We start from the raw sequence: 19,274 nt of genomic DNA, 5'->3' as shown, positions 1-19,274 counted from the left end.
CCCAACTCTCGGCCTTGTTGATGTGGTCCTAAGGAGAGCAGAGCAATACGTATGGCACCTGCTTGGCTGTAGGAGTTTCCAGAAGGAGGCGTACAAGATGCAATCCAACCATTCCTGATTTGTGTAGGGTTTGCTCCTTAGCCTTTTCTTGTCCTGGTGATATCCCACAAGATATTGAATGCTAAGAACTAACAGTAGCAGCAGAGAAAACATGTCCCCCCTCAGGCAGGGTGGAAGGAGAAAGAACTTGCCCATGTGAAGACCACCTGGTGGAAACCCTTACACATATGGTTCTCAATTGTAAACTATATGCTGATTTCCGTCAGCAATTTCTAGATCAACTCTGTATCCCCAAATGGAAACCAGAGTTGGAGGTCATACATTTTTCTATTACCGGAGAATGATCAGGAGCCCACCAAGTTAGTGGCTAAATATCTCTATTTGGTTTTTTTGTCGTTGAAATACACTGCAGGTGTCTGATCTCCCTGGAGACCTAGAGATGTGACGATAGACTGCTCTGCCTCCTTTCTTTTAGCAAATGTTTTGTGCCACTGGGGAAGTGGTAATTCTGTATTGATTTGTTTTGGATGTTTGTATGTGATGCCAATAAAAGGTTTGCTGCTTCTGCTGCTGATATCCCACAAGTGGAGATTTAGGATCAGAGCTTTCCTTCCCAGGTTGATGAGCCCCATCAGCCCTGAAAGAGTACTGCTAAAAGGCTTAATCTGCAGTCCACCAGCAGTTTGCACAGCTGATCCTGCTCTGCTCTGGTACCCATCTGATCATTGGTCAGCCTTCCCCATAAAGGGCACCCTCTAGATATTCTCAGATGACAAGCTCCATGCAATCCCAGCATGCATGGCCAAGGATGATGGGAACTGCAGTTGAAAGGCATTTGGAGCACAACCACATTGAGGAAGGCTGCTCAGTGTGGCTCCATTGGGGCCTCCTCCATGCCATGCAGCCATTAATGCCCTTTTGTGGTTTTATTTCCAGCAGCAGGAAGTGAAGTAGATGAGCCAGCCTTGAAATCCCCTCCATCCACTGTCTTGAAGAATTATGTAATTGTTGGTTCCTCCCAACTCTCAGGACAAGCTGCTCCCTTCCAGCCCTCAGGCCAGAAAATCTCCGAGCCCCACCTCAGAGGGCAGCACGCAACGCCAAATGGCTCCCCTCACCTTGGTGCCGTCCACCTGCCTTTACCTCCCAGCCGAGTCATCGAGGAACTTCACAGAGCTTTGGCCACCAAACACCGGCAGGATAGGTAAGATGCTGGAAGGTTACAGGACACGGCAGGGGCATCCATTTCCATTGCTCAACTTTCCAAGGGCTAGTCCTGCTCAGAGTTGACCCATTGACATTCATGGACATGGCCACCTTCGCTTCATTTATTCCAGTGAGTCTACTCCAAGTAGCTTCGCTGGCCATGGGGAAAGTGTGGATTTCGAAGGCCAGCTGCATTTTGATACGTGTATTATTGTTAATTATTTGTATACTGCCCTGCATCCCCAGGTCTCAGGGCGGTTCACAAGATAAAACCACAAGATAAAAACATAAAATATATAATAAAAACAAGAACATTTTAAAAGGGTATTGGATGTCAATCATCCAAAGGCCTGGTTAAAGAAGAATGTTTTGGTTGGGTGCCTAAAGGTTTATAATGAAGGCAGTAGGTGAGTCTCTCCAGCGAGAGCATTCTACAGATGGGGAGCCACTGCAGAAAAGGCCCCTTCTTGTCTTGCTACTCTCCGGACCTCTCACGGAGGGGGCACACAAAGAAGGGCCTCAATTTCAAGCTCCAGGTACGTTCATATGGAGAGATGTAGTTCTTGAGGTTCTGCAGTCCTGAGCTGCTTAAGGCTTTATAGGTCAAAACTTTGCATTGAGCCTGGAAATTAATTGGCAGCCAGTGCGGTCAGGCCAGGATCAGTATAATATGCTCAAACCATCTTGGCCTGGTGATCAACCTGGCTGCTGACTTCTGTAAGACCTGAAATTTCTGAACAGTGTGTTCAGAGGCAGTCCTGAAGTTCAGGAAGTACAAACTGGGTAGGTTCATGTTAAAAAGTGAACCAAAGTGCTCTTCCATCCTTACGGTGAATCCACCCAGGACCTCACTATGGACCTTTCCCATCTGCAGAGAACTTACTTGTATTACTGGGTTCTAATAGCCTCAGGCCCATAACAAAGCCTGATCTAAATGCTTACCAAATGGCAGTCCAATTCTTAGGGGGGAAGAGAAGGTACACATCACCATGCATTTGATGCCATGCACCATGTGGGATTCTCTGTATGGAGGCCTGTATATGCAGAGACCTGAATGGTGCACTACTGCCAAGTAAACTAGAGGAGGAAAAGGAGGACTGGGTGCAAATTGGTCTATTATGCTTGAAAAGATTGATGTATTTTGTCCATGCCAAAGAGTATTTTAGATGTATGGTGGGAGGGATGGGCAGGAATGGAACCCATTCCTGGTAAATGTCCAGAAAGGCCACAACTTATTCAGGGTTAATAATGATGTGATTTCCTTGCATACTTTTTAAATTTTCTGTAAAGCACCCAATTGCCCAAGTGGAGATGTTTCTTTTGAACTCTAGTCTTCCACTAAAAACGCACACACTGCCTTCTTTGGAAAGGTCAACCCGGCACCCCGCATTAACATATTTCAAAACAAGGTGTCAGTCACTGCCCTCTTGTGTCTTCCCCTTGTGACAGATATTGAGTTCTTGGCTTCCCTGTCATAGACATGGTAATCCCACCACAGCTCCTTCACAACCCTCTGCAGAGCAAAGCGCTCGAGGCAACAAGCTTGAGACATTGATTCTCTTCCTGTGGTGCTAAGTCTGGGGGGGGGGACCAACAACCCCAAAACAAATCTGTGTTATCTTCATTTCCACCCCCAGCTTTCAGGGAAGAGAAAGCAAAGGTTCTCCCAAGAAGCGAATGGACATCCGCCCATCCAGAACGTGCAGCGTTGATCACAGCAAAGAGAAGGAAAGTTCGGTGAGCTACAACAGCGACCCGGAGAACAAGCGGAATTCCGTCAAGGAGTCGGATGAGAACAAAGAGAACCTGATCATGAACTCTGAAATCAAGGACGACTCTGTTTTCTATCAGGATGAAGAGGTTTTGAATGACTCCATCATTTCTGGTAAGCAAAGTCACTTTGTGAGCCTTTACGGGAAATTCTGAAGGACAGGTCCACTGGTTTTGTTCCTTTTTTACATGTGCATTACATTGTTGCTCAAGGTTGTGAGGGAAATATTGGGCTCCTTTTCAAATCTGCCAGTTCTTCCCTTTACCTACCCACCACCATCCATCCGCTTCTGTCCCACTCTATTTGAGTCCACACTCTTTGCAACTCCATGTTGCTCTTCTGCATCTCACCCTTCATTTCAGAGCTTGATGCCTGGCTCACCTTCACCCTTCTGGGACAATATTTCCCAGTTTGCTCCTTAGGTTCCTTGGAAGCCGCCTTCTACTAAATCAGACTGCAGCCCTCTGTGGCTTCAGGCAGAGGACATTCCCGGCCCTACCTGGAGATGCCAGACTGAACCTGGGCCATTCTTTCTACAGCGCAGGTGCTCTCCTATGGATACTCTTCCTTGGTGATTCCAGTGCCCAGGCTGATCATTCCTGCAGAAGAATGGTCAGCAGCACCTCACTTAGCTACTGCCGCTTTTGCCCAGCAGCAGATCCAAGAAGGGCATTTCATTGACCATCTCCCCCTGCCAACTCTCTCTCTCTCTCTCTCTCTCTCTCTCTCTCTCTCTCTCTCTCTCTCTACCTGTGTTTTGCTGCCGCTGCTCCGACTCTTCTTGTAACTTGCACCGCTGAGTAATGCAGCCTCACTTTCATCGTGACTTCTGCTATAAGGTCCTTTGTTAAAGAACAAATGTGGGAGGTTAAGATGATGCTTTAACTAGCTTATGGGGGTTATTTTTTAAAACAACAACAACAACAACACACTTATTTTACAGAAAAACACACACACAAAACATCAAAATGCAAAACACCACCAAACTTTTTATCAGCAAAATGAGCTTTAGAATTGAAACTAAACCTGGGCTGAACTTTTAGCTCACCTTTCTTTGACTATTTGCAGGGAGGCAGGGGTCAGAAGTTGACCACCCAAAATTGATGGGAGTGGGACAGTTTCCCCTAAGGTTTTTCAGGTGGAGTTGGTTTATTTAAGTTTCAGGTGATGAGGTAGCTGAGGTGATGTTACTCTTTGCTCTCTAATTTTAAAAAACAACAGTGCATGTGGTCCCCATTTGGCTTTCTCTCTCCAGCTCCAGAAGCAGAAGAAGTTGTGTGGTTTTGTGCAGATACAGGGACATGCGGAATACAAACCTGACAAATTTTATCTGGTCCGAGACTGAAACGCAGTTGGGAAGTTGCAGAGAACAAATGAGAGCAAAATTTGGGCCCACCATCAGTTAAAATGGCAGGTTTAAAATGCATTTTCAGTGCAGTCCTAAACAAGTTTCTGCAGAAATGTATTTCTTTAGATTCAATGATAATCTAGGATTTAGGATTATATATACAAAGTCAGACCACTAATCCATCCAGCTCAGGGCTGGGTACAGACTGGCAGCCCTCCTTACCTGGAGATGGCAAGAGATTGAAGCTAGGGCCCATCTGTGCACAACCCAGCTGCTCTGCTAGTGAGCCACAGCCCTTCTTCTTGAGCCTAGGAGCCTGAGTAAAATTGTTCTCCCTCCCCAAACTACCCAATTCCAAAGCCCTCCAGAGAAGAAGAGCCATATCTCCATCCTTTCCCCTCCTTCCCTCCCCAACCAAGAACCACTGAGAGTATTAAAAACACCTCCTTCCCAACAGGTTGACACTCTTGACTACTGCAGATTTTACACTAATCTGGACTGGCTGGCTAAACCAGGTGAAGGTGGCCGGTGGGTTTCAAACCCTTGGTGGGTTAGGGACTTCCCCTGCTTGCAAAGACAGGCTCTAGTGAATTGAGGAGACCCAACAGTGGGTCCGATGGTCAAGAGGGCAGTTTCTGCACATGCTGTTGAGACAAGTGGGGTGTGTGTGTGATGAAGCCCGTTCACCTGGGAAGGGTAGTCCATCTAGGAGAAGGGAAACTCTGATCTTAACCCCTTGCTGCCTTGTGATGATACTCATTCGTGAGAAAGGCTTCAGAAGTAAGTCCCGAGGAAAATTCATACCCGCTGCCTTCTACTCCCATCTTTGGGAATAGAAAAGGCTAAGGAGTAAACCCAACACAAATCCAGAGGGGAGTCCCTAAGGCAGTTGAATGGATCTTGTATGCCTCCTTCCGGCAACTCCAGCAGCCAAGCTGGTGCCGTGCATATTGCTCTGCTTTCCTTTGGACTACATCAGTGAGGCTGAGAGGAGGGTCGGGTTTTGTCAGCTGGGCAGCCCAGGACCTCTATACACTCTGCCCAGGCTTGCATCGTGGGGGGGTCACTTCGGTTCTGCTAACACAACAAAAGCAACGCAGGACGCAGCAGTTATATCTCTGCAAACACAGCAGGCACTGCGATTCTCCAGCAGTTTGACTTTAACCCAGGAGGTGCACTCCATTGTCTTTTGAGAAAGATGGCTGCCAGCACCACTAACCATTTCTGGAGCTTTTACTGTAACCATTCCATCTGCTATCACTTTTCCTTTAATGTAAACACCTATCATTATCTAAGCCCTGACCCTCCATCTTCCATCCCCCCAGTCTCTATTATAACCCTCTTCAACTGTCAGCTGTCACTTCCTGACTGACAACTCCATTTTCCCCTTGCAATATTCTAAAATGACTTTTCACCACTGATTGCGGGACTGTTACTTCTGGTAATCACTCCAGAACAAGATGTTAAGCTCTAGGACTTAACCCTAAACGATTCTCTTTCCCTCCCTCCCTCTCTCCCATTCTACCCACCGTGTCTCCAAATGCCTCTCTGATATTTCAGAAGAACCCAGGTCTTGATCTGAGTGCCTCTATAGGCATCCCTAGCTAGGTCCCGACATATCTTAAGAAGACGCATGCTAATCAGCGAACAATTCTGAACTGTGAACAAATCTGCTTACTGTTTGTGGATATTCTGTGAACCCCTGCAAAATTGTGGTATGTGGAAGAGGGTGTTGTGTAGATGAGAAGAGTTTTAATTAAACGGTAAATGTGAATAATCTACTAGACTTCCTTCTCATAGAACACTTGGCAGACCTCATGGTGATTATCACAGCTAAGAGGCCTAGGGATTCATTAATTAAACCAAAGGGGCGAGAAAGAAGATTATGATATCCCCACAGGGCCCTAGACAGATCACAGTGTTCCTTGCACATGTTTGTTCTCTGTGCAAGATGCACTTTTCATTCTGGACACTGGGTGGTGCACCATTCATTGGAGATTGGTTGGTAAAAAAACCTTTAACTGACATTTCAACAGGTGGGACAATGATGCTGGAGCCTTCATGTGGTGTGCCGTCCAGATTTTCCTTGGGAGGAATCTCTTAGCATGTTTGTTTCTTGAATTTAAATTCCTCCATTCCTCTCCAGGGATCCCAGGGCGGTGAACAGAGATGCAATTTGAAAACAAAGCAAAAGCATTCAGCTGCTTCTCTGTTTTATTTTTCAAAAAAGAATGGAGGGCTGCATACAGTGTTTGAGTAAACGTATTCATAGAATTGTGGAGTTGGAAGGGACCAGCCCCTGCAGTGCAGGAATTCTGCCCATAGCTGTCCCTAGATGGGCTCAAACCAACAACCTTCTGGTTAACAACACTGACCTATTGCACCATTAGTATTATTATTTAAACAGACACACAATTCAATACATGTAAAAGTTTTGAAGGTTTGGAAATAAGCTACAATAGCCACAATTTCCTCTTTATTAGCCACAGTTCAGTTAACCATAGTTAAAGCTGATCATCCAAACACAGCCCTGTGACTTAACTATGGTTTATAAACCATGGTTAGAACATGCTAGTTAACCAAGGTGTGTTGTTGGTTTATAAACCTTGGTTAGCTTTAACCATAGCTTACAGTTATATGTGAACATGGACTTCCTCCTTAGCTATAGTTACAGACTATTACTACCCGAATGTTACAGAGCCGGAATTCAATAGTGTGGCAGTGAGAGAAATTATGCTGTAATGTAGCAATCCAAAGTTTGAGTGATTGTCTGCAAGATGCCTCAGCATCAACCATTAACTATGGCTTAGCATTATGTGTGAACAGGGCTTATGTGTTGCTGCAACAGTGCAGATGTCCCTTTGCATTGATTTTTTTTCAGATACAGGCAGCATTAACATTTGGAAAATGGAACCACATGGGCGGGTCAATCACATGAGGTTCTTCCCACTCAGGAAGAAGAGAGAGGAGATCTCAATGATGTAATGAAAATGCTTTATTCGACCCAACAAATTTCACATTTTGCGACTCCTCTCCAGTTATATCTTATTAAGTTTGAACATTTTTTAAATATACAACCATAGCACAATCTTGTCTTTTCTCTTATTTTTGTCAACTTCCCACCCCTTTTCCTATCAAGTTCTCTCTCTCTCTCTCTCTTTCTCTTTCTCTCTCTGTTGCACCCAATCTTCTATCTATTTCTACCCATCAAATCATAACCGCAATATTATAATTGCATTTTTCGACTCCTCTCCAGGACCGACTGTTGGAGTAAAATTAAATACAATGCATGTGACAAAGCATTGATAAGACATTTGTAACAGTTCACATGAGCTCATTTTATTTGCTAAATGGCTTATACAAAGCTTTACTGAAGAGTAGACACAGGAAATGTAGAAATGGATTGGGCCAAGCAAAAAGTTATCACCACACATGGTTGCACTGGTTTCCTCTCTGCTTTTCCCCGCTTGGCCCTTCCTGTTCAGTCACAGCCCTCCTTCGAAGGGAAGGTCCCACGTTCCGCTCGCAGGCGATCCCTGCCGATCTTGCACTTCTGATTCATGAGAAAAACCTGATCCAATAAGTGATGTCCCTTTGCCTATTTTAGCAACAGCCTGTCTGACACGTTCTCGTTCTTTTTCTATGTATGCTCCAGGTACTTTGCCAAGAAAATGCAAGAAAGAGTTGCTGGCAGTGAAGTTGCGGAACAGGCCAAGTAAACAGGAGCTGGAAGATAGGAACATTTTCCCCAGGAGGACCGACGAAGAGAGACAGGAGATCCGGCAGCAAATTGAAATGAAACTTTCCAAGTAAGTTCTGTAGAGCGTAGAGCCCTGTTCAGGCTTCCGTGCTTCCATGTTTACCAGTACGGGAGTAAGGAAAATAGGGATGTACCTAGAAGCTCCACCCACCTCCTACTCTTCATGTAAAGAGCAGGACCATTTGTAACAATGGGACTTTCCTGTGTACAGCTGCACACACAAAGGATCCACACACTCAACTCAAATCCTGCACAATTTGGGTTCCAGGTTGTGAGGAAAGGCAGCAGCTCTGTGGCCAAGCATGTGTCTTGCACACAGAAGGTTGCAGGTTCAATCCTCATGTTCAATTTCCAGGTAAGGCTTGGAGAGACCCATGGATTGAACCCTTGAGAGTGACTGCCAATCAGTGGACAACACCAAGCTGGACAGACCATTTGTCTGACTCAGTATAAGAAAGCCTTCCTGTGCACAGCTGTACATGTAAAGGATCAAGTGGTCATGTTATTACCTACTCCCATTGTGACAAAGACGGGAGCATTAATGCCTGAACTTCCAACTGTTTACCTTACCTTGGTGTATTACACAAGCCTTTTGTCTGATTCCTGTTGTACACCAAACATTATTGGCAGTCATAAACCTGGTCATGGGGCCACCATTTCCCTTGAGTTCAAATGTCAGGGCTGCAGGTTTGTGGGTGGGACCAGACCCCCAAAACTCACAGATGAAACAGAATGGTCTCCCAGCTTCCCTATCCTCATTGTTACTTATTCCAGAATTGAAGCAGAATCGGAGGGGTTGAGGGCAGTTGAACTATCTGGTTTTGAGTTTGAACTTTGTGAGTTCCAAATCCTTAAAGCGTGTTACGAATTTGGGATTTGGAAATCGAAACCTTATTTCTTGAGGGGGCTTGGAACGGCTGTTGGGCCTAGCCTTTGGGTCAGGAAGATTGAAACCTGGTTGTGTGAAGAGTGCCAAGGCCCAAGAAGTCTAGATTGGTGATTCATGCACAGTCAAAGCTGAAGCAAGGAACAGATTGCAAGCCCACTCCCGCATTACTTCAAATTGGGACATTCAATGGGCAACATCCAGCTATGGAACTCACCAACCAGAACCAAATTTTGTAGGTGTTTGGGTTAGGGGTTGGAGCAGGTTATAGGTAACTGCAAGAACCCAGTTTAAATGCTACTATAGTGTTTGATGTTAGCTTTGGTGTCTTTATCCTGCAACTGAAATATTTTTAATTGGTAGAGTGGCGTAAACTCTCATGTTTCTTAATGCACTCTCTACCACTTTAGAGCTGGGTCTGAGTTGTTGGCTAGCTGCTGTCTTGGGCCACATCCTGATACTGGATCTACTAAGCCCTACCACAAGGTCCTAGGTGGAATATTTGGGTGCTCAGATACTTTTCTCCCCAGACATGTTGTTGACATGAGGTGTGAGGTGAGGGAGACCTGGGGTGGTGCTAGCCTCCTTCATTGGTCATCAGAGTCACTCTCGGTGGTCCCTGTGGTTTGGTCTACAATAGTTTGTGTTTGACAGCTTTCAAATATCGAGAGGAAGGTGGGACAGCTATGGACCTTATAAATGCATGAATGGAGAACATATTGTATCATATGTACCTGATAAAAAGGCAAAGTCCACGTATGGGATCATTTGGAAAGAATGTGAAAACAAACCTGCCAACAGCATGTCTTTGTGCAATATCATGTCTTACCTAAGAAGTCATATGGAGCAGAAGAGGGAGGGAAGCTGCTCTATAAAATCAAAAGAGGTAGAAACTTAAGGGACAGATGCAAAGCTTGTTAGAAGAGATCGGGCTCCTATGGCAGTATGAAGGCAGTCTTCTACCTTTTGCAGTTTGGTAACTTTTGGAGCACTCAGTCTTTTTCTAAACCTACCGTCTCCCTGCATACATCACTGGCTTCCTGTAGCTGCAACAACTCAATCATTTCCTCTCCTCCTCAGCTCTGTTTGGGTATCATTCATGCCTGCACACTGTGAGTCACCTTGCTTTGGAGCAGGGTTACTGCTGAACCAAATCTAAGTTGAGAGGTAGCCAACACGGTGCCCTCTGGATATTGTTAGTCTCCAGCTCCCATCTGACCCAGGTTAGGTTAGGCTAGGCTAGGCATAGCTAAGCACGGCACTGCTTCACTCAACTGGAGTCTAGAGTAGCTTAAAGGGACAACAAATCACAATACACAATAAAAATCCATTAAAATGAAACGAATATGCTAAAGGTGGCCAGTGGTTAAGGATGACAGACGTTGTTGTCCAACGTCATCAAGAGGGCAGCACATTGACTGCCCCTTATTTAATGTTTAATCTGAAGCTGCATGAGGCCACCGCCTTGGTGAAGCTAAGCAAGTCTGGGTTGAACCAGTGCCCCGGTGAGTGACTACCTGGAAGCCACATGTACAGAACCTTGGGTTCCATAATGGAAGAAAGGCAGAATAAGAATAAATATTTAGAGGATATTCAGAGAATATCAGCAACAAAGATTTGAAAAGGAGCATTTGAGGAGAAGTTTGGGGACCAAAATGTATCTCAGTTGCAAACCATCTTCTCCCTATAGCTCCTTAAAAAGGAAGGTTGCAGGATGTGGCGTTGGGAGGACTCTACTGATTTCCTTGTATGCACAGGTGGGGTATTTCACCTGCTATTTCCCCAGGTGCTGCAGAGACAAGGTGGCAGGGGAAGAACTTGCATAGCATGAAGAAACTGATAATTTGTTCTGCAGCTATGAAATGTTCTCAATGGATCTAAATTAGGGTTTTTCACACATGAATGTACTTCACTTGGTGTTATCATACCTGTTGATAAGCAGTTGGTTATGTGAACCCGCCTTCCCTGAAAACTGGTCTCTCTGAGATTATGTCAGGTGTCATGAAACTCCATCTGTTCGATATGTGGCTTCTTCACACATGCAAAGCATCACTTGGGTTTCAAGCATGTGTGTCTGGCGTCACCCTGATAGTTGTGTGTGCCCAAGAAGTACTCACTCTCCAGAAAACTGTTCCCACACAGAAAGTGCAGGAAAGTAGTTCACCTGAAGATGATGGCTGAGCTTGTTCTCTACCTGTTTCAAGCTGTTTAGGTGTTGGTTGCTATTTATGAATTTAGGCCACATTTCTACTATGGTAAATGTGGACACTTTGGAGAAAGAAAAATGTGGGTCAGAACTAGGGATGGGGACATGTACAAAAATGCATGCACTTGGGTAAAAAGGTGCATAAAAATGAGTATACTGGTGGAAATAGTCTGCAAAAAATGCATTGTATTAGGAGAAATTGCTTTGCAAAAAATGAGCATTTTTGGCAAAATTGCAAACAAATTTATGAGAAGTTTGCACTAAAATGCTGCTGAATTCTCCTGAATCCTTTTTTAAAAAATCATAGTCTCATGTGGAAATAAGGAGAACTGAATTAAGGGCTGGGAAATAAGAAACTGGGGGAAACCAAAATGGACAGATTCACCCACCCTTGGTTGGAACTAAGAGATTCTGTGTTGGGGATTCCCTAAAGCAAATGCGTTGAAGAATGGAGGGAGCAAAATCTCATCAGAATGGCGTGGAAGAGGTACAACTGTGGCACTTGGCTTGGATGCCTTGAATGCAGACTCAAGTGGCTGTGGGTGCTCTTGAAAAATGGACTCAGAACTATTATTGCACTTGTTCTCAGTGGTCAGTGACTTGGTTTCAGTCTTCCAGCTGGCAGAGGGTTTATATAAAATTATGAATCGTTTGCACAGCATGAATAAGCTGTATGTTCCCATTCTAATGGTTGCTAACCCAGTCCCAACAAAGCAATGCGTTGATTCTAAACTTGTATTTAAGCCATCTGTAATGCCGTCTGCTGTGTCAATCTAATTTTAACACACTTCTAATTTCTTCAGTGTGCTATTTTTTTAAAATAAAAATAAAAATAAGCAGGAGCTTTGCCTAATATGGACTTAAGGGGAATTAGTGATGGGTGAGCCCTCATCACAACTCAGTTTGAAATAGGCCTACTTCAGAAGAATTAATCTAGGCTTCACTCCAATAAGCTCATTTCAACTCTGCTCCCATTTGAGCCACTGTCCCATTGAACTTAAGAACATTAGAAGAGCCTTGCTTGGTCAGGTAAGGGCCCATCTCATCCACCATCGTGTTCTCATTACGGCCAGCCAGATGCCTATGGAAAGACCACAAGAAGGACCTTAGTACAAAAATTCCATCCCCAATCATGAAACTCAGCAACTGAGATTCAGAGACAGCTTCTGACAGTGCATGTCATTGCATTCCAATAATGTCATGTGGAACAAGACCCTCAAAGCCCTACTACGGTCTCCATTTCTTGAACTAGTTGAAGGGGGCAGCTGTGGAAAGGTCATAGAATCATAGAATTGTAGAGTTGGAAGGGACCCAAGGATCGTCTAATCCAGCCAGTGTGGTGTAGTGGTTAAGAGCAGTGGACTCGTAATCTGGGGAACCGGGTTCGCGTCCCTGCTCCTCCACATGCATCTGCTGGGTGACCTTGGGCTAGTCACACTTCTTTGAAGTCTCTCAGCCCCACTCACCTCACAGAGTGTTTGTTGTGGGGGAGGAAGGGAAATGAGAATGTTAGCCGCTTTGAGGCTCCTTTGGGTAGTGATAAAGCGGGATATCAAATCCAAACTCCTCCTCCTCCTCCTCCTCCTCTTCTTGGTTGCAAAGGCCTCAGAATTTATGCCTGTCTCCCATACCCTCCAACATTCCTAAGATGAAAAATAGAGGCATTTCTCACTCCCCCTCCCAACTGACCCTCCTTGCCCCCCCCACAGAGCATTTCCTATCAGAAGAAGGGCAAGTGCCACCACCGCCACACCAATGGGACACAGAACACACAACCTCTGCCGACCTGAGAAAACCCTTTCTAGTCTTTAGTAGATTTACAAAAAAGAAGAAGAAGACCATACTTTGAGGGTATGGTCTCCTCCTCTGCTGCATCTAGGAATGCATTTGAGATATAATTTGCAAAGCTTCCCGGATCAATCTGTTGAGCTCTGAGATACTGGGAATTTCCTTTCCTATGGTTTACCAGTAGTAGTGGAGGAGCAACCAGGCCTTAAGCCCAATGTCTCCACTGCTGCAAACTCTTCTCACCTCTGGTCTATTCATCCCCCTCAACAGGGTATCAGGAGATTGTGAATGTCTGATGTTTTACAAATTTTATATATGTGCTGTAAGCCACCCAGAGATGCTGGGGAAACCCAGCCAGATGGGTGGGGTATAAATGATATGATGATGATGATGATGATTAAAAATGGGCAGTAGGGCTTATGGTGAAGGAGATAAATGAGAAATGTTCTGAGACCAACAAGAATTGACCTACTTGCCATTATAGCAGGCAGGGTAGTCAACATGATGTCCTCCACATGCTGTTTGTCTCCAGCTCCCATCAACCACAGCCAATATAACCTGCAGTCATGCCCAACAGCATCCTGCAGGCACTATATTGGCTATCCCTGTTCTAATGTTCTTTTATTAGAATAAGGGAGATTGAGCACTTACACAAACTTTCTTTTCCATCTTTGCTTCAGCTTGCTTAGTTGTTTCATAGTTCTTAGAATGAACATGTGCTGAGTTCATTCTTATTATTCTGAGCGCAATCTGATCTATGTTGCTTTTCTCTCTCCCTCTGCCTTGATGTTGGGCTCTTCATATGTAGATTCCCTTCTGGCTCCGTGGGGGTGGGGGAAGTAATTATCACCTTCATTTGTTTATGACAAGAGATCTGATATAACGGCTATAAATGATTTAGATATAACGGCTATAAATGAAATAGAAGTCCTGTACATCTCAGCATCGTGGGGAAGAGTGTCACCAGGCGACCCGTGTTGTGCGCCTGCTCTGTTTGCTGTCTAAGTAGTGATTCTGAACAGGCAACTTCAAGACCCTTCCTGCTCTGCTTATGTCAGATTCTTTGTAGAATCTTAACACTGCAAAGTTGGAAGGGACCCTGAGGATCAGCTAATCCAACCCCTGCAAGGCAGCTGTCCCGTACGGGGACCAAACCTGCGACCTTGGTGTTGTCAACACCATGCTCTAACTAGTGGATTTGGGCAGGACATCACTTCAAACAGAGGGCTGACTTCTGTAAAGTAGAATGCATGGCTACCTTGATTTAGACACTTAGGAAAATCAGAAAAGAAAAGTCCTCCCAGATCTGTGCTACTTTAGGCTGTTATGCATGGGGAATGGAGAGGGTGCAGACAGGGAGACAATCACATTTTTGGCTTCCCTGCTCATAAAATATCCAGCACATTAGGCTTAGTTCCACCTTCACACAGCTGCTCTTCCAGTGTTTGTGTTCAAGCGCTAGAGCAGCCAGCCTCTGATTTAAGGGCTGCAGCTCAGTGCTAGAGCATCTGCTTTCCATGCAGAAGGTCTCAGGTCCAATACCTGGAATCTCCAGGTAGGGATGGGAGAGATGCAACCCTGGAGAGCCCCTGCCAGTCAGAGCTGGATGGGCCAATGATCTGGCTCAGTCTAAGGCAGCTTCCTATGTTCCTATGTATGGGACTGTGTTCTACGTTTAGAGAAGTCCTGTGTTAGCCAAGTGTAAAGGACTCAGCTGTGCAGCTCTTCCTATGCCGGGAAAACAAAATATTCCTAGGGGGCGGGGAATCACTTTCTGAACTGCTCATTAAAACACAAAGCTATATTTGGATAAATTTGCAAACATGAATATTTTAGCCACGGCTTGTTGGGGGGAAAGAAATCTATGTTGAGGGCCTCCTACGCATTGGCTCGTAGAGCAGTAAGAAACTAATTGCAGTAATCCAGCCTGTTTATTAAAATACTGTTTATTAAATATTGAAAGTGTGAATCGTCTCTCAAAGAAATATCTGCTAGTTTTAACACAACTTAATTCTTAGTTAGTGGTGTAGTCTAAACCACTGAGCCTCTTGGGCTTGTCGATCAGAAGGTCGGCAGTTCGAATCCCTGCGACAGGGTGAGCTCCCATTGCTCAGTCCCTGCTCCTGCCAACCTAGCAGTTCGAAAGCACATCAAAGTTCCAGTAGATAAATAGATACCACTCCGGCGGGAAGGTAAATGGCGTTTCCGTGCACTGCTTCTGATGCTGGTGTTCTGTTGCGCCAGAAGTGAATTAGTCATGCTGGCCACATGACCTGGAAAAACTGTCTGCGGAAAAACGCCAGCTCCATCGGCCTGTAAAGCGAGATGAGCACCGCAACCCCAGAGTCGTCCACGACTGGACTTAACTGTCAGGGGTCTTTTACTGTTTCCTTTACCTTTAATTCTTAGTTGTTGAGAAATGCTAATGAGCTAGTAAAGGCTGAGGATCCTCAAAGCATTCGCCATCCTGCCCCACAAAACAGTACCTACTGTAACTAAACTGAAAAATGTTCTGCTGTGGTTCAGAAGCGGGTCCCAGTTGTCTCCACTACTTCTCTGCTGGGAGGAAAGTTTTGTGTCCACCCTGCTGTTCTACTTCTTTCTTAGAAAGGTAAAGGACGCGGGTGACACTGTGGTCTAAACCACTGAGCCTCTTGGGCTTGTCGATCAGAAGGTTGGCGGTTTGAATCTGTGCAATGGGGTGAGCTCCCGTCGCTCTGTCCCAGCTCCTGCCAACCTAGGTGTTCGAAAGCACACCAGTGCAAGTAGGTAAATAGGTACCACTGCGGTGGGAAGGTAAATGGCGTTTCCGTGTGCTCTGGTTTCCGTCACTGTGTTCTGTTGTGCCAGAAGAGGTTTAGTCATGTTGCCCACATGACCAGTTTGTCTGTGGACAAACGCCAGCTCCCTTGAACTGAAAGCGAGATGAGTGCTGCAAACCCATAGTATAGTTGCCTTTGATTGGACTTAACCATCCAGGGGTCCTTTACTTTCTCTCTGAGAAGTAATTGCAGCCTGAAGTGGTCAGTCTTGAAAGTGCCACACAGGATCGTTAACAAGGGATCACATAAATTTCAGACCTATGGGAAAAGATCACTCCCTTTCCCTGGCTTATTCACGTCCACCCCCCTCCCCGAAATCATCCGAAACTATTCTCATCTCTACAGCCAGGAAGATGCCGAGCTGCCTCCCCTGCTGAGCGCTTGAGGTCCTTTCATGTTGGGGGAGTTGTTTACGAGATGAGATGGAGAGGAACAGGGTTTCTGAGGTGCTTTTCGTTCCCTCTGCAACGTCACCCCGTCTGAACCACCCCGAGTACTAACTGATAATAAGAGATTGCGCTCATTACTCTTCTTTCCAAAGGGCTGTTTGCTTGACATATGTTTTATGGTGTTATCATAAGATGATATCCTGTCCTTTTACAATGAAAGAAGATAAGCTTGCCCGTGTTGGAACAGTGTATCGCAGGCATAGGCTTGATAAGCAATAGCTCAGCCATCTGTTGCATATTTGTTTCTGTAAGTTCTCGCTTGTCTTTCACACAGAATTTTCAGAGTGTTTTGCAGTTAGGCTGGAGGACAGTTGAGAAGCTCAGTGAGCTGAGTTCCCCCAAATTCCACCTCCCCCCTCCTTTTCTTCACAAGATAAAACAACATGCGTGTGAGTAGCGACAATGTGAGGATTCTCCCATTTGAAATCTTGAGCTTTATAAGAATGTGAAAAAGTTGTCTTTCTCATTCAGCAAGGTGCAACTGGATGCCCCTGGAAGTTCAAAAACAAGGCTTCAGCATGATCATAGAATCATAGAATTGTAGAGTTGGAGGGACCACAAGGGTCATCTAGTCCAACCCCCTGCAATGCAGGAATCTTTTGCACAATGTGGGGCTCGAACCCAGATTAAGAATCCCATGCTCTACTGGCTGAGCTATATTGAAGTCATTCTCTTGAGTGTACCAAGTCAAGACTGTACCAATTCTTGGCAGGACCAAGAATTCAGAGATGTGAGAGTCGTTTGGATGAGAAGCGGACTAATTTTTATTATTTTTATTTTTAATAAGATAAATAACCTCTGTGTAGCGCTTCTGTTTTCTTATCTTGGTAAGTCACTGCAGCCAGACCTGTTCTCCACGAATGTCTAATACTTTAAAACAAACATAGATCTGATCTCTAGTGACCAGGGTCCCGTCTTCTGGCATTGAACTTGAGTTGGGTGAAGTGTGCTTTCTTTGGTCTGCCCTGAACATGGGGAGAGTGCTGTGGCTCAGTGGTAGAGCAGCTGCTTTGCATGCCAAAGGCCCTGGGTTCAAATCCTGGGTAGGGGTGGGAGTGTCCCCTGCCCAAAACCCTGGAGAGCTGCTGCCAGTCAGTGTAGACAATACTGAACTAGATGGATCAATGGCTGTGACTCAGTAGAAGATATAAGGTCATGCCTTGTGCTCCCATGTTGTCATTTTATTTAGTGACCTCAGTTTCTACTACTAAGCAAGAGGAAGACCAAATTCCCTCTATCCATTCTCTGCACCTGGATCATAATTTTATGGTTATGAACCAAGGTGCAAATGTCTCATGGAACTAACTTTGGGAGATGAAGCCAGACTTACCTTTGGTGACTTTGGGTCCAGCGTGATTATTCTCCCCTACAAATATATGTAGCAATAAGGGCATGTCCTTCTTCCCTGATTTAATAGGCTTATCAAGAAAATAACCCCCATTCACCACCCCCACATCATCTCTAGATAAAGTCCTATTAAATTAAATTATTTCTTTAAATTAATAATCCTACCCAGTAACCCAGAATTTTATTTTGCATCGTTGATGGTTTTTTAAAAAAGAAAGTTTGGTGATTTTATCTGCACAGTTGTGTTTACATATATTTGCACTCTGTCTTCAAATTGCTATGAGTTGGTGCTTTTCATGTAATTTGGTCATTTCATTTGTTAAGTTGTATATATGTTTGCACTGCTGTATCCAGATTACAATGGCTAATGACTGATGTGTAGAAATACATGAGTAACCTGGATCACACACACACCCATTTCAGTTTCCCCTGAACTCATTGCATACCAAGAAACAGTTGGGCATCTAAAAAAGATTCAGCATCACCCTAATTCACCTTTTCCTTGATTCCTTGTTACAGTATGTCTGAACCTGGGAAATGAATGTCTGGTGTGCTCTGATAGGGGCATTCCAGCTGATATGGGCATCCCGTTCTGACAGTACTGTCCTCTTTTGAATCACTGCTTCTCTAAGGCATGTCTTCAATCTGTTAGTCTGGCTGGCTGGCTCTTCTGGTTAATTGCTCAGGTCATCATTTCCCTTTGCCCCCAAGTTTTGCTCAATCTTATATGTTTGATCCAAGGGAAGAGAAAGACTCCTCAAACCCAAGGCATTTTGGTTCCAGAGGTGAAATGTCCCACTGTTGCCCCTACAATAGGTGGGCATGAGGCTCTGCAAGGGCTTCAGCTCAAGGGAAAGCCCTTGCAAAGCTTCACTGTCAGGTGTAGGAAGTAGGAAGCAGAAATGAGTTGTTCCGCCTTCTAGAGGTAAGGCTCTGCAAGGGCTTTTCCTTAAGGGGCAGCCCTTGCAAAGCCTCACCAGCCTGCTGAGTGGGAGGAAGGGAGATTCGACAAGGGCTTCTCCTTCAGGAGGAATTCCAGCAAACTTTGCTACTGGCTCTATCCAACCCTAAGGGTAGAGAGAGACCAGTGGCAAAGCAGAGCAGCAGAATGCCCCACTCTCCAGAGAGCGAGCTAGTGGCAGAAGCAGTGGGGTGGTCAGGCACCACCTCTTGTGTTTCCACAGCCTGAGGCAGCTGCTTCATCCTACCTCATCTGTGGGCCGGCTCTGAGTGCAGTTCTTGGACATGAATCTGCTGCTGGGCGATGAGGTGAAGGCATTCCACAGGTGGTTAGCAAGCAGTTTTTCAGGCATGGGAAAATGTATCCCCAAACTCAGAAGGCAGGGTGGGGACTTTCTTTTCATCCTGGGGGCCACGTTCCCTTCTGAGCAATCTTCTGAGGGCCACATGTCCTGGAGGGCAGGGCCAAAGGCCAAAGTGGCTGGAGCAACAGAGATAACGTTTACCTTTGTGCATTTGGCTAGTTTCAACACATGTTCCCACACCCCCTCTTGTAGGAATGGATTTAGATGCTAGGAGGGGATATATTGTTCAGTTATTAACCTTCCTTGCTGCTGTTAGTGAGATCAGAGGAATACCATCCTTTGCAGTTTAAAGAAGGTTGATTTAAC

At 45.2% G+C, this 19,274-nt stretch overlaps 1 protein-coding gene and 1 long non-coding RNA gene across 5 annotated transcripts in view; one reads left to right on the top strand and one right to left on the bottom strand.

Moving 5' to 3' along the window:
* The window catches only part of PHACTR3 (phosphatase and actin regulator 3), a 204,354-nt gene that overhangs the window by 117,118 nt on the left and 67,962 nt on the right, over positions 1–19,274 (top strand). For all 4 annotated transcript variants that reach the window (XM_081916951.1, XM_081916952.1, XM_081916950.1 and 1 more), the window contains 3 exons: positions 1,090–1,264; positions 2,904–3,151; positions 8,041–8,194. In XM_081916951.1, the coding sequence (XP_081773077.1) occupies positions 1,090–1,264; positions 2,904–3,151; positions 8,041–8,194 (577 nt within the window). The remainder of the gene's footprint in view (positions 1–1,089; positions 1,265–2,903; positions 3,152–8,040; positions 8,195–19,274) is intronic.
* LOC309373195 overlaps positions 1–19,274 on the bottom strand; it is a 336,584-nt gene that overhangs the window by 249,843 nt on the left and 67,467 nt on the right. The window lies entirely within an intron of this gene.

Source organism: Podarcis melisellensis (genome assembly GCF_964234715.1).
Source record: "Podarcis melisellensis genome assembly, chromosome: 6".
Classification (NCBI taxonomy): Eukaryota; Metazoa; Chordata; class Lepidosauria; order Squamata; family Lacertidae; genus Podarcis; species Podarcis melisellensis.
This window is presented reverse-complemented; position numbering and strand designations above follow the sequence as displayed.